Source organism: Odocoileus virginianus, chromosome 23 (genome assembly GCF_023699985.2).
Source record: "Odocoileus virginianus isolate 20LAN1187 ecotype Illinois chromosome 23, Ovbor_1.2, whole genome shotgun sequence".
NCBI lineage: Eukaryota > Metazoa > Chordata > Mammalia > Artiodactyla > Cervidae > Odocoileus > Odocoileus virginianus.
In genome coordinates this window covers 25,954,667-25,967,059 of record NC_069696.1, presented here as the reverse complement: position 1 = coordinate 25,967,059, position 12,393 = coordinate 25,954,667, and the positions used below count along the sequence as shown (strand labels likewise).

Genomic DNA, 12,393 nt, shown 5'->3' with positions numbered 1-12,393 from the left:
GATAATTCAGACTCTATACCCTAAATCTAATTAAATTATGGGAACTAAATTTATTTTTATCTATTTCATGTATTTATTAGACTCTTCATAAAATATTTTCCTCCCTGAGGCATACAGGGTATTGGAAAAAGAATTAAATATTTTTTTCTAGTTTTCTATTACATAATAGTAGTTCTGATTATATCAAAACATTTAGCATCTCTACACTATGAAATATCATTTTGTGGGTTTTGTTTTAATTGATTAGAAGTGTTAAAAGTTTTGTTTCAAATACTGAAATTTAATATTCTTGATAGTAGGTATGTATGATGATTTAATATTATTCTCTTTGAAGCATTTTTTGTTTGAATTATGTGCATGATTAAAGAATCACTTCTTAATGTGAAACAATTGAGAAAATTTGTCTGAACGTGGACATATTCAGTATTCTTATCAATAATAAGGCTTGCCTTTTCTTCTTTGCTCCACAACTCCTCAGGGAAGTAGAAACCCATGATACCAATGCCTATCAATATAATCAACCTTATAAGTATGACAGGGAAAATAACTAGCTGCCTTTAGATGGGGAATTTGGATTCATAAGAGTCCTAAGCACATGTCAAAATTCCATATAGTCTTACCGTATGGAATATAAAAACAACTTATACCAGATCAGTATTTTTTGGATCATGATATTGAGTTTCACCAACTAAATAACACCTTAATCTTCAGTTTTCTATATTCAGACACATTTAGCAACAAAACATTCAATTATTTTTTGTCACCATTGTTAACCTGCTGTTAGAATGATTTGATAGTGTGAACAAAAGATCAGTTCAGATGAGGTAAAAGCAGCATCATTTTAACAAATGAAATGCTACATGGCCTCACAAATTAGCTAACATCTCTGGTGCATAATATAGATTGAAAAACACATCCTTGTTCTTCTCAAGCCATGGCTCACTAGTGAGAAACCACAAATACTTATGCAAACCTCAATTTAAATTCATTATCTAATACACTGCTTATAGTTTGACTCAGTGCTTATAGTTAATTACTTTATCCCCAAATTCACAATAAGAATTTGAGTATTTTCTGGAGGAACAAATGAATATAAGACCTAAAACTGGTATATTTCCCTCTGATTAGAAATGCTAAACATAGTTTAGTTCCAGAATGTCTGTCGCCTAAAATGGCCAATTGTTCTATTTTGGCAGGTGGTAGGGAGCGTGTGGTCATGCAGGGCAGCACGTGGGATCTTTCTTTGCTGACCAGGGAATGAACCCACACTACGCCCCCCTGCACTGGAAGCATGGGGTCTTAACCACTGAACCACCAGGAAAGACCCTGGTCTCCTAGAGTTCCATTTGGGTGGACAGACAGTATCAGCAAGGTCATGCTTTTATTTCATAGAGAAATCATGAGAGAAATGAATGACCTAGAGCAATGGTTATGCAGTATTCTGCTGCATATTAGGACAGAAGGCAGATGAAAGGAATTCAATTTGGTCTGAGAGTACACAGACATTGTAGTACTCAAATATCAGGAGGTGAGCTATTAGCATTTGAAATTTTATTGATTTTTTTCCCCCCACATTCACTAGCTGATTATTACATGGAGAATTATATTCACTCTAGACTATGAAAGCGTACAGACTCTGTTTTACTGGAGTCTTCTGCCAGTTTGAAAAAAGGAAAAGTATTAAGAAGGAATCAGACTTAGAATGGAAGAGTAGGATTATAAGACCCTTATTGTGGCGTTCACTATTATTTTAGAAATTTTGTAAATGACAAGGACAGTGGAGATCCCTATACTAACATGAAAGCATCCAAGATATCTCCTAAAGCAGAAAAGAAATGTTTTTTTTTTGACTCATCATTTGCCATTGTCCATAACACAAATAGTTCACGTTCGTAAAGCAGTTGTTTCAAACTTGAGACTTTATTTACAATGATAATTTTCATATCTTTATTACTTAGAAAATAATTTATATTTTTTCATCATTTAAACAAAGAATAGGCCTGAGTCTCATGCCTTTTGCACAGCTTTTACCTTCAATGAAAGTTCTCTGGGAAGGTGACAGGGACACTGCAAATCTTAGAGAGGCAAGGGCGTTGAGGAAATGGCAATACAGACGTGCAATGTAGCCTACTTGACATATAATGCCTTATCTTTAGTTTTACTGGGACTGCAATGGTTAGGATTTGTTCTGGAATTCCATCAAAACAGAATAGACATAATGGGGATTTTTGTGTTTAGAAAGTAGATATTTTCTTAAACATGAGGAAATTCCTTTACTTTTCAGATGAAGACCAACATAGATAAATCCCTGCACAGAGCTACTGTCTTCATTTTCGACTAAGAGCAAAACCAGGTCTTATGTAAATTACAAAAACAAATTATAGTTTTAAACTATGCTAACATGGTGTTTTCACTAAGGAAACAATATATCCTCAGGGTTGGCTTAGATTGATAACCAGAAAGACATTCTATCAGCATGCAGGAAATGATATTGGTGACACATTTAGTATACCTGGTCTTTTACTGAACAGAGAGCAACCACAAGCATCAAGGTCACCAATTCCTACATTTCCTACCATTAACTTCATAGCTGGCCATACAATTCTCCTTTTCCGTAAGAGGGCTAGACATTCCTTCCTTTGTAAGACCTGAGTTTATCTAATGGCACCTATAATTAGGCTCATATAAAAATGTAGTAAATTGCAACAAATACACTGGCACCACAGGAAGTAAGCTTTAGAGCTGGAAGGGAACACTGTAATATTGCTGTCACCAAGGACAGGGAGACCATCACTAGCAGAAAGTATCTTTTCACGGCCCTCGGCATCCTTTGGGATGTAGGTGGGGGGTGTATGAAAGTCACACACTTGATGAATCTCCATTCCTTTTTTTGAACTGACTTTTAGCTTTAACACATGGGCAATTTATCTTGGAAGAACAAATGGTTAATCTGCCTGGACTGATGAGCACATTTCTGAAATGAAGAGGTTCTCACTGCTTTGGCTATCATTATTTCATGTACTCCAAACAAAACGAAAGTCAGGCCACATGCTTAGACCTTTACTCTGGCACCCAGGTTGGCTCCTACTTGGGGTTACCTACACTGGAGCTTTGATGAAACCACCAATACACGGTTATGGATTCAGAAGTATTTTGCTGCCTCCTCAGCACCTATTTCTTTCCCTTCACTTTTATATTTATGGCATTTGGAGCAGGGGGAAAGATTAGCTTTGTTAAGTAATTAGATACAAGAGGTATGTGAATATAAGTGCTTTTCTAAATCCTTCTGTTATTTGCAACGAAAGGAAAATAGTTAAATTTGCTTGGCAAATGTATTTGACTCACAGTAAGTTTTGCAAACATAGGGACAGACAGGCAATACAAGGGGAAAAAAAAAACTCAGTAAGTCCTAAATAATGAAGACCTGGTATTAACCAGAAAAAAAATAATCTCATTTAGGTAGAATCTACATCCATTTGATCATTTTCATATTTTCCTACTTATTGGGAAAGTTGCCTTGAAACTTTATGTTTGATTGTACTATCTTTGCCTTACTTTAAGAATCCCATGGATTATTGTATAATCATTGTTTTAGAAGGGAAGAGTATCCATTCATGAGAAACAAAGGCATTTCAATGTAAACACTCTTTTCTATGATTTTAGAAGAAATAAAAAGTAGGAATTACAAGCTAGATTTACTTGAAGCTAAGGTTGTTTACATGATGAACAGGCTTAACTATAGTACTGTACTGAAGGAAAAGTTATAAGCAAAAAGTCTTGGGAAGAAAGGGACACTGATTATAAACATTCAGGATTAAGACGGTCTTTTGCTAGGGAGACACGGATCCAAGAGTTACCCGAAGTTACTTACTAGTGAATAAACGTTGTTTGCAGCATCCTCATTTAATTGGCATAAGATAACTGTATCAGATGATTATTTAAATTAGAACAGGTAGATGAGTGGGTGTTCATAGACCTCATGCAAATGAACCATCACTCTTACTGGGCTTGGAGATAGCTCCAATGTATAAAAATGGTGATTAAAATAGAACTTTATAAAATTGTTTCCCTTTTCCCTTTAAAAAAAAGTTAACTATCTACAGAAACACAAACAAATCTTTATATTTACATCAAGGTAACTATTAATGACAAATATATAATAATATGAAATAAAATATTGAAAGTGAGTATCAACTTTTTAAATAGAGATTTGGCTCACAGCATAAACAAGTGTAGATAAACCAAAAACAAACAAAAAAAGACTTTCAATGATAGGCCCAATCCCCCCAAATCCCTCTTGAGTCCTCCCTGCCAAAAGAAACATGACAATGGGCCAGGTTGCAGACATAAGCCACCCCATCACACACCTCATGGAGTACAACAGGGTTGTCCATGCAACTTTAGCCAACTAAAAGTCAACCTTCAACAGCCACCAAGAATCAGGCTTTCACTATGTCAATAAATACCAAACCCTAGGTTGAAAAATTTCCCCTTCATCTCTCACCATCTATCCCAGAGTAGGTTTCTGTTTGCCTTCCTTTCTTTTTCTACCACACACTTTGCAGCAAATTAAGACATGGGAGAGCCTAGTGAAGAGTCATTTCCCAGGTCTTCTCTGATTACCTTTTAGAATTCTCACCTGATGAAAAGACCTGACTCCAGCTCCTTCTGAGGTGTTTCTGTGTAAAGAATGCCATCCCCTTCCATGGTGAATTGATCTTGGGTGAATGACAGACATACTCACAAACAGCTCCTATACATTCATTCGGCGACTAGACTGGAAAATGCCTCAGTCTTCCGGGCTTAAGGCTGGTGACAGCAGGAGAAGCAGACCTGTGGCCCTGTCCCTCATCCTGCTAATTCCCTCCATCTGCAAAGGGGCTTCAGCTGAAGCTAAATAGAGGCGGAGACACTCCAGAGCACACTTCATCCTGTTTGTTCACCTGTGCTGAGTTGTCTGCTGCAGCCATGCTGTGAACGACCAAAGCCAATTCTCTCTTTAGGTGCACACAAACGTACATACACCTGAGCATCACTTCTATCTCACACACACACCTACAATGTTGGCAGGATGTATCAGAATTCAACCAATGCTCTGGAACCTTCATCCCTCAGGACTAAGAGCAAACGCTCCTTAGTCATAACTTCATTTGCTGTACTGTTTCTGGGCTAAGCCGCACGATCTCCTTTTGTGATTTGTTTTCCTTCATTTTTTTTTCCTTTATGATTTAGTATATCACAGTGACCACTATATATCTTAATACGAATGTTACTAAATTGTGGGGCCAGGAATCGCAGCTTTCAGAGTGTCTGTGTGTTTGCATGTGTGTCTGTGAATATGTTTTACATGGATCTACGTGAGAGCTTATATACACACACACGTATATACTTCTTCCTTTAAAAAAAAAAAAATCCTTGGAAGCTGGTGTTACAATGTGAAAGCTTCTCTGAGCAAGAGTTTTTTAAATCCTGTACCTCACTGTAAAAATAAACACACAAAACGCGAAGAATCCCCAAATGCCGTAGCCATTTGCCCATCTTCTTGTATTTCTACAGTGTTGTGTCTAAGTGTTGTGCTGGCTTGAAAAGAGTCTGTGTGACAAGTAACTCTGTTTGGAAACATAGCTCGTTCTACCCATTGTCACTGGTTTGGCTTCGGGGCTGGGGCCTCCTCTCCTTTCTGCTTCCCCTTTTCTTCATCTTCTTCCCTGATGGCCTGGATCTGTTCTGAGGGATGCTGCTGGGGGGACTGGTCCTCTATGCCCGCCAAACGCTGCTCTTCCTCAATAGTTTTCTTCCACATCTTGTGGTTCTGCAGGAGGTGCTGAGTTATTTGACAGTAGACTTTCCTCCTTTTGAAAATTTTCTTTCCTGAGAAAGCACCAAATTTGTGTGTTAAGTACATGGCCGTTTTTCCATCTTATTCATAGGAGTTAAGTACCAAATGACATGTATACACTTGACATGTGTATCATGCTAATCATTTTTGAGAGTGGGGAAATAAGAGGAAGGTGGCAAGAAGCATTAATGTATCATTGAGACATACTGTGCACAGTATTTAACATCTGGTAATATCCAATACAAGGTTCTGTTTGTATCTTGGAATTATTACTCCCACCCCATTCAGGCTCTCAAGATTTCCACTTAGATTATTGGGATAATTTCTTGTCACATCGTTCTTTGCTTTGTCAACCAATTCACCTCATAAAAGCTTTTTTTTAAAAGACACTTTTGATAGTACTGTTATGCTTCCTGTGGACTAAAAAAATTAATTTCAAACTCTTCAAGCAGCGAGCTTTGAGTCCAATGGGAAGATAGCGAGTAAGCAAATAGGGACAATTATACTGAGTTGTACAAAGTCTTTGAAACATGGCAGGAAGAGAGGGAAATGACTTAGCTGGAAGGATGTTTCATGATGGTGGTGGCTTGGACTAGGATGGGGATAATGGAAATGAAGATGCATAGGTAAATGTAAGATACATTTGTGAGGTATAATCAATAGGACTTGGCAACTGTAAGGAAAAAAGGGAGGAATCATAGACAACTCTGAGCTTTCTGATGTGAACAGGTGAGTGACAGGATGAAGGGCGAAAGTGGACAATAGGCGAGAAGCAGATTTGAGGAATATGTTGAACATGCAGGGACTGGCAAATCTCCAAGCAGAGACTGCAGGCAGCTGTTCTTGTCTAAGCAACCAGATTATAATGTGCCTTCTTTTGAGTGATCATTTTAGACACAGGTTGAGAATTTGGAAGTTAGGCAAAGATTCTCACGTTGGACTGTAAACTTCTCCATGGACAGAAGTTTTACTAATTGAATTATGTTCTTCCTAGCTTATGTTCTGCAGCACCAAGTAAATGGTAAAGTGTTGACATAATAAAGTGATAATAAAGGTAAGAAAAAGTGGTTCACAGGAAATTCTGATTTAAGACTATATTAAAGAGTTAACAATACAAGTTACCAGGATGATCTGCAAGCAACTTGAGGGTACTTAATGAAATAGTAATGATTTACCATGTATAATCTGGAAGGAAAAAGAAACAAATAGTAACAACAGGCAAAGCCGATGGCTATGAGATATGCAATCAACCAAAATTTTTGTGGAAATGCTGATGATTCCTTCAACAATTTTATTATACATTTTTTCTTGTACTTTATAAAATGTTAAGATCAATTTTAAAAACAGTTCAGAAAAAGGATATTAAGTTGCTTTTGAACCATAGAGACACATAGGGAAATTAGTTGAATGAATGACAGGGGCAATGGATACAGGTAGCCATAAGCAAGAATTAAAAAAATATTTTCTATATTATATTATTCATGATACAAATAAGCTTATATTTACCACCTACTAACTGACAAGCAGGGCTTCCCTGGTGGCTCAGTGGTAAAGAATCCACCTGCAATGCAGGAGACGCGGGAGATGAGAGTTTGATCTCTGAGTGAGGAAGGTCCCCTGGAGAAGGAAATGGCAACCCACTCCAGTATTCTTGCCTGGGAAACCCCATTGACAGAGGAGCCTGGTGGGCTACAGTCCACGGGGGTCGTAAAGAGTGGAACACGACTTAGCAACTGAACACAACACACAGGAACTGATAGACAGTTTTCTGGATGTTATAGAAACAAAAACCAATGAGTCTCAGAGTCTGCCTTGAAGGCGCTTACCATCTACAGGAGAGAGGGCCTAGAAGACCGAAACTGAAATATGCATGCTACATTTTATGATAGACCTATAGAGATCAAGAGAGCCTTAATGTTTCCCTCATGTTCATTAAACTTCAGACAGGTTTCTTCCAGACTCTAGGACCCAGATCTCTTTTTGTCTTAAAGCATCTACTTTATAAAACTTGTAACTGCAATTTCTTGCTCTGCTCCTACGTAGTGTAGATAAGTTTCCCAGCCTCGCTAGTTTGACAACCCAGGAAACTTTTTTCTCAAGAACCTGAAAGCCAATCCTTTGAAATGCAATTATTCAGAAAGACAGGGTCCCTTCCCTCACATCTCCATGGGAGGGAAGGAGCCTAACTTCAAGAAGAATCAATTAACGGACACAAGTGGCCGAATCACATGGACCAACTCCCCTCTAAGGTCCTCCAGTACCTTTATTACCACCTCATCCCAGTGTGTAAAAACTTTCCCGCCTCTGTTTCAATCAGTTGAGTCTAATGTCTCCTTCCTATTACAAGAGTCCTGAAGAAAGTCTTCCTTGTCATTTTTAAGAATATGCAGCACAATTTCTCTCTGACACATCAAAGTATGGCAACATCAGATACTCAGCCTGTGAGGAATAGATAAGACTTTTCCCAAAGGATGTGTAAATTATGAGAACGAAATATACTGGGTGAGTAAGCATTCCAGGTAAGTGACACGCAGACGTTATGGAGTATAATATCACTTTCTTCAATTATAAGATTCTTAACAAGGGAAATAAATAAACTAAAATTTAAAACAATCTCAACTCTTTCTATAGAAACCAATAAAATATATGCATCTATTTCATATTTAAGAGCAAACCTTGAAGATTACTCTTCTACCAAAGTTATCTACTTGTCTATTTCTACATCATTTTTATTGCAGTTAAGTTCAAATCAGTTACTGTTGAGAATCTTTACATGTTAACATACTTTTTAACCTAATCCTTTGAGTCAAGATATTTACAGGTGAATCATTGGCTGAAGGATGGGCTTGAATGAGACATAGGACATACTCTACTGCTCAAGGTGATTATTCCATCTGAAAGTTATACACATTCATGGCAGTGAATTCACAGGGAAGAAGCTAACAAAAGCTCATTTTTTCTCTTTTTCCTTTCAGGGCAGCCCCCATGAGAGCAGCTGTTCTCTTATTAAGGCTGCTCAATGTTAGCAATAAACCTCTCTGGAATTAAACTGAATAAGGTGACGTAGAAGGGAGTCTGTACCAAATAAATTTGCGTAGATTAGAGTCCGCAGGTGGTCTAAAACATGCCTGTATTGGGAGCCAAATTGTTCAGCACTGGAACCTTTTGAAATGAGAACAAAGGTCCTTTCATTGCTCAAATTCTAAATGCAGCTTAGTACTTCATTAGAAACCTCTTAGTTCACTGTAGGAATCTTTCAGATTTAATTATGATGTGGGGGAAAAAGCCATCTTTCCCTAGGATACCATATTGAAACATTTTATTCTGTATTTCCTGAGAGATCTACAAGTTATGCGGATTGCTGAAATTATCAATGCATATTTAATTTACATTTTTTCTGAAATCTAAATTTTAGGATAAATCAAGTTAACCATCTCAGTCATTATGAATCCTGAAATTAAAATTACTAAGAGTCAGTAATAATAGAGTTAAAACTGAGGAAGTCTGAGTTTCACTTCTGGTTCTGCAGAAACTATATACACCTTGGGATGTCTGTTAAACTCCTGAGCCTCATTGTAGAGTTTTGTAAAATGAGGCAGCTGAACTGGGTGGTCACCAACTCCATTTCTAGAATTCCATGTGGCCAAATTTTACTAAACACTACTGCTGCTCAATATTTATCATTTTCTTGGCTATAATAGGAAACTTCAAAGGTAATTTTTCAAAAGCTATGGTTATCAAATCATTGTTGATGATGTCTTAAATTTTAATGTAAGGTGTCCAGTAGACATTTAGAAGCAATTAGTAAATGGAATCCACAGAATTCTCATTCCCGCTTTAGTGAGCATGATGTAAAAGGGAATGTCAGGAGAGTAACACATTAGAATCTGGGAGTCAGTATGGCCACCCAACTCTATAGAATAGAGACAAAATGAATATTTAGCATTTGCTACTAAAGCCAATATTGACCGATTGAGCCTGTTGAATTTCCTAACCTAGGTTCTTTAATTCTTGATGCATAGATTATGTGTGTGTTGTTTCAATGTATTTGAGTTCAAATAGCAATCAGGTAGGGCCCATGGGAACAAAGCTTTTCCAGAGGCTAAGCTGACCACACTTTCCAATAACAGTGGAAAAACTGCCCAGTCCTTAGTCAGACAGCAAATTACCTGGCTCTCTGAGTGATAAAGAAAATTATGCATGTTTATTAAGTGAGAAAATGAATAAATAATCCATGAATCCTATCTTGGCTCCTAACTCTGAATGCCAAGGTCAGCACAGAAATTTTAACAGAAATCTTTTTATAAGCATCAGAGGAATAAAATAAAATTACCTTGAGAATAGAATACTGAAGAAAAACAACATCTGGTTTTCTTCTCATTTTGTATCAACATTAATATATGGGTAAGAACTGAAGCAAAAATCTGACCAAAAACCAAATTTGCTCCTCTTTACCCAGCATATGGTTAATAATGAGTTATTTTTCTCTGCTTATGTGAGCTTACAACAGGGCACTTACATGAGGGTGAAATAGGTTAATATCCATATTAGACTATCTCTTTACTAGATGGCCAAAATGAACTATGTCATGCATTTTCCTGACTGCTAAAAAACAGGAGCAAATGATCATGGTGTCTTTCACTGGTAATATTTTTGGGAAGGGCTTCGAAAACTACCAATAGTAAGATCGTGTTTGATGAAGGTAGGTAGAAACTGCATACTATATTTCCATGAAAACAGGAACAGTATTTGTGCAATGTCACTATAAAGGTTATTGGTTTTTCCTAATTATCCTTGTCCCTATGGCAGGAGTAACAGCAGAGAATATTTCAAGAGATGAAGAGATCGGAACGGCTGTACGAAACACTGCGAAACCAATGACCAGATGTGACCACTTCTCATTGTCTCTACTCTCACTGCCCTGGCCCAATGCCTCAGTCATCTCTCACTTGGATGATTTCAAGAACCTCTTAACACACTGCCCTGCTTACACCCTTGCTCACCCCAAACTCCAGAAGATTTTCCATGCAATAGTTGAAGCAATCAAGTTAAAATGTTAAGTTGAATCAACTAAGTCTTCTGTTCAAAACCTCTGATGGCTTCCCAGCTTATTCAGAGAAAAAGCCAAACTCCATTCTGCAGAGCCCTACCTTCTAACCCTCTATCACCTGGGTCCCCACTGTCTCCCCCTGCCGCTCCCCACCCTCTTCCTCTGCTTCAGCCTCCCAGTCTTCCTGGTGCTTCTGAACACCCAGCCAATGCCCACAGCAGAACCTTGCGTGGCTGGCTTTCCTCTCTCCTTGAAATGATTTGTCCACAACTATTTCCATGGATCACTCCCTTGCTTCTTTCAAAGTTTTGGTTTTTTAAAAATATCTTTCTTATTTAGACTTTCCATGGCTATCTTGTCTATGATTTTAATCTTTCTGTGCAATATTTCATATTCTCTTTAACTCTAGTATTTATCAGCATCTAACATATTATAGATTTACTGATTAGTCTTCCCTAGTGTCTGCTGACCCCATTGGAAACACAAGTTAAAAAGGGCAAGGACTGAATGATTTTTTTTTTTTTTTGGTCTGATTTGTCCATGGTCTATGTTAGGTACCTGGAAAAATGCCTGGCACAGAGTAGGTGCTTAATAAACATTTGATGAGTAACTGATTACTACCTCTTACCACTTCAGCATCTCTTCCCAACCAAATCAGTAAAAGCCTATGTTGGTCTAGATGGTACCTGAGATTCCTTTCACTGCTAACTCATTAAGATACTCTGAAAAATAGACTTTGACTACTTATTATTATTTTTTTTAATTCATGACAGAGAACATACTTTTGTATGAACATGATATTATAGTAGATTATATATAATATATATATATATTATATATATAATATAATAGATATTATAATAATCTGTAATTTCCATTATGATGATCATATTTGGGAAGGGGGGAGTATCCATAATCCATGCAGTAGACGATGTGAGGACTCAACTAGGTAACTCGTGAGAAGCATCAACTTTACCAGAACCTAAGTAAGAAAACAGTCCTAGGAGAAACACATTCGAGAAAGTTCTGTGACTTACTTGGAGATTCTTTATTTTCACAGGTTTCCTCTTCATTTGGTGCTTCTTCCTCCTCCTCTTCTGGGTCATCCGTGTCTCCTGACTCATCACTGTCTTCCACCCATTTCCCTGGCATGAGTCCTGCTGAATCGTAGGAGTTGCACAGAGGACCCACAATGTGCGAGATGAAGGATTCCTGAAGGTTGGCCAGCTGAGGAGCAGAACGGTCCATGAAGGGGCTTATTGGTAACCCAAGGCTGGCCTCTTCATCACCCTGGAAATAGCAGTGTAGCAACACGGTTAACTAGACAGGCACAAGGAAAGGATAAAGTACAAATTAAGTCACCATTCACCCTGCATCTAAAATGTGCAAATATGCAAGAACCTGGGCATTGATGTGTGAACTCTCTCTGTCCTTGACTGCTAAAAGATTTTACCCAAATTACTAAGATTCCTGAGTGAGTGAAGTCGCTCAGTCGTGTCCAACT

General features: G+C 37.7%; 1 protein-coding gene across 1 annotated transcript in view; it reads right to left on the bottom strand.

Moving 5' to 3' along the window:
• Positions 1 to 1,901: 1,901 nt before the first annotated feature.
• The window catches only part of PDE3A (phosphodiesterase 3A), a 350,559-nt gene continuing 340,067 nt past the window's right edge, over positions 1,902 to 12,393 (bottom strand). The window contains exons 15-16 of the mRNA XM_020869501.2: positions 11,927 to 12,179; positions 1,902 to 5,871 (exon numbers count right to left, since the gene is read on the bottom strand). Coding sequence (XP_020725160.2) covers positions 5,642 to 5,871; positions 11,927 to 12,179 — 483 coding nt within the window. The 3' untranslated portion in view covers positions 1,902 to 5,641. The remainder of the gene's footprint in view (positions 5,872 to 11,926; positions 12,180 to 12,393) is intronic.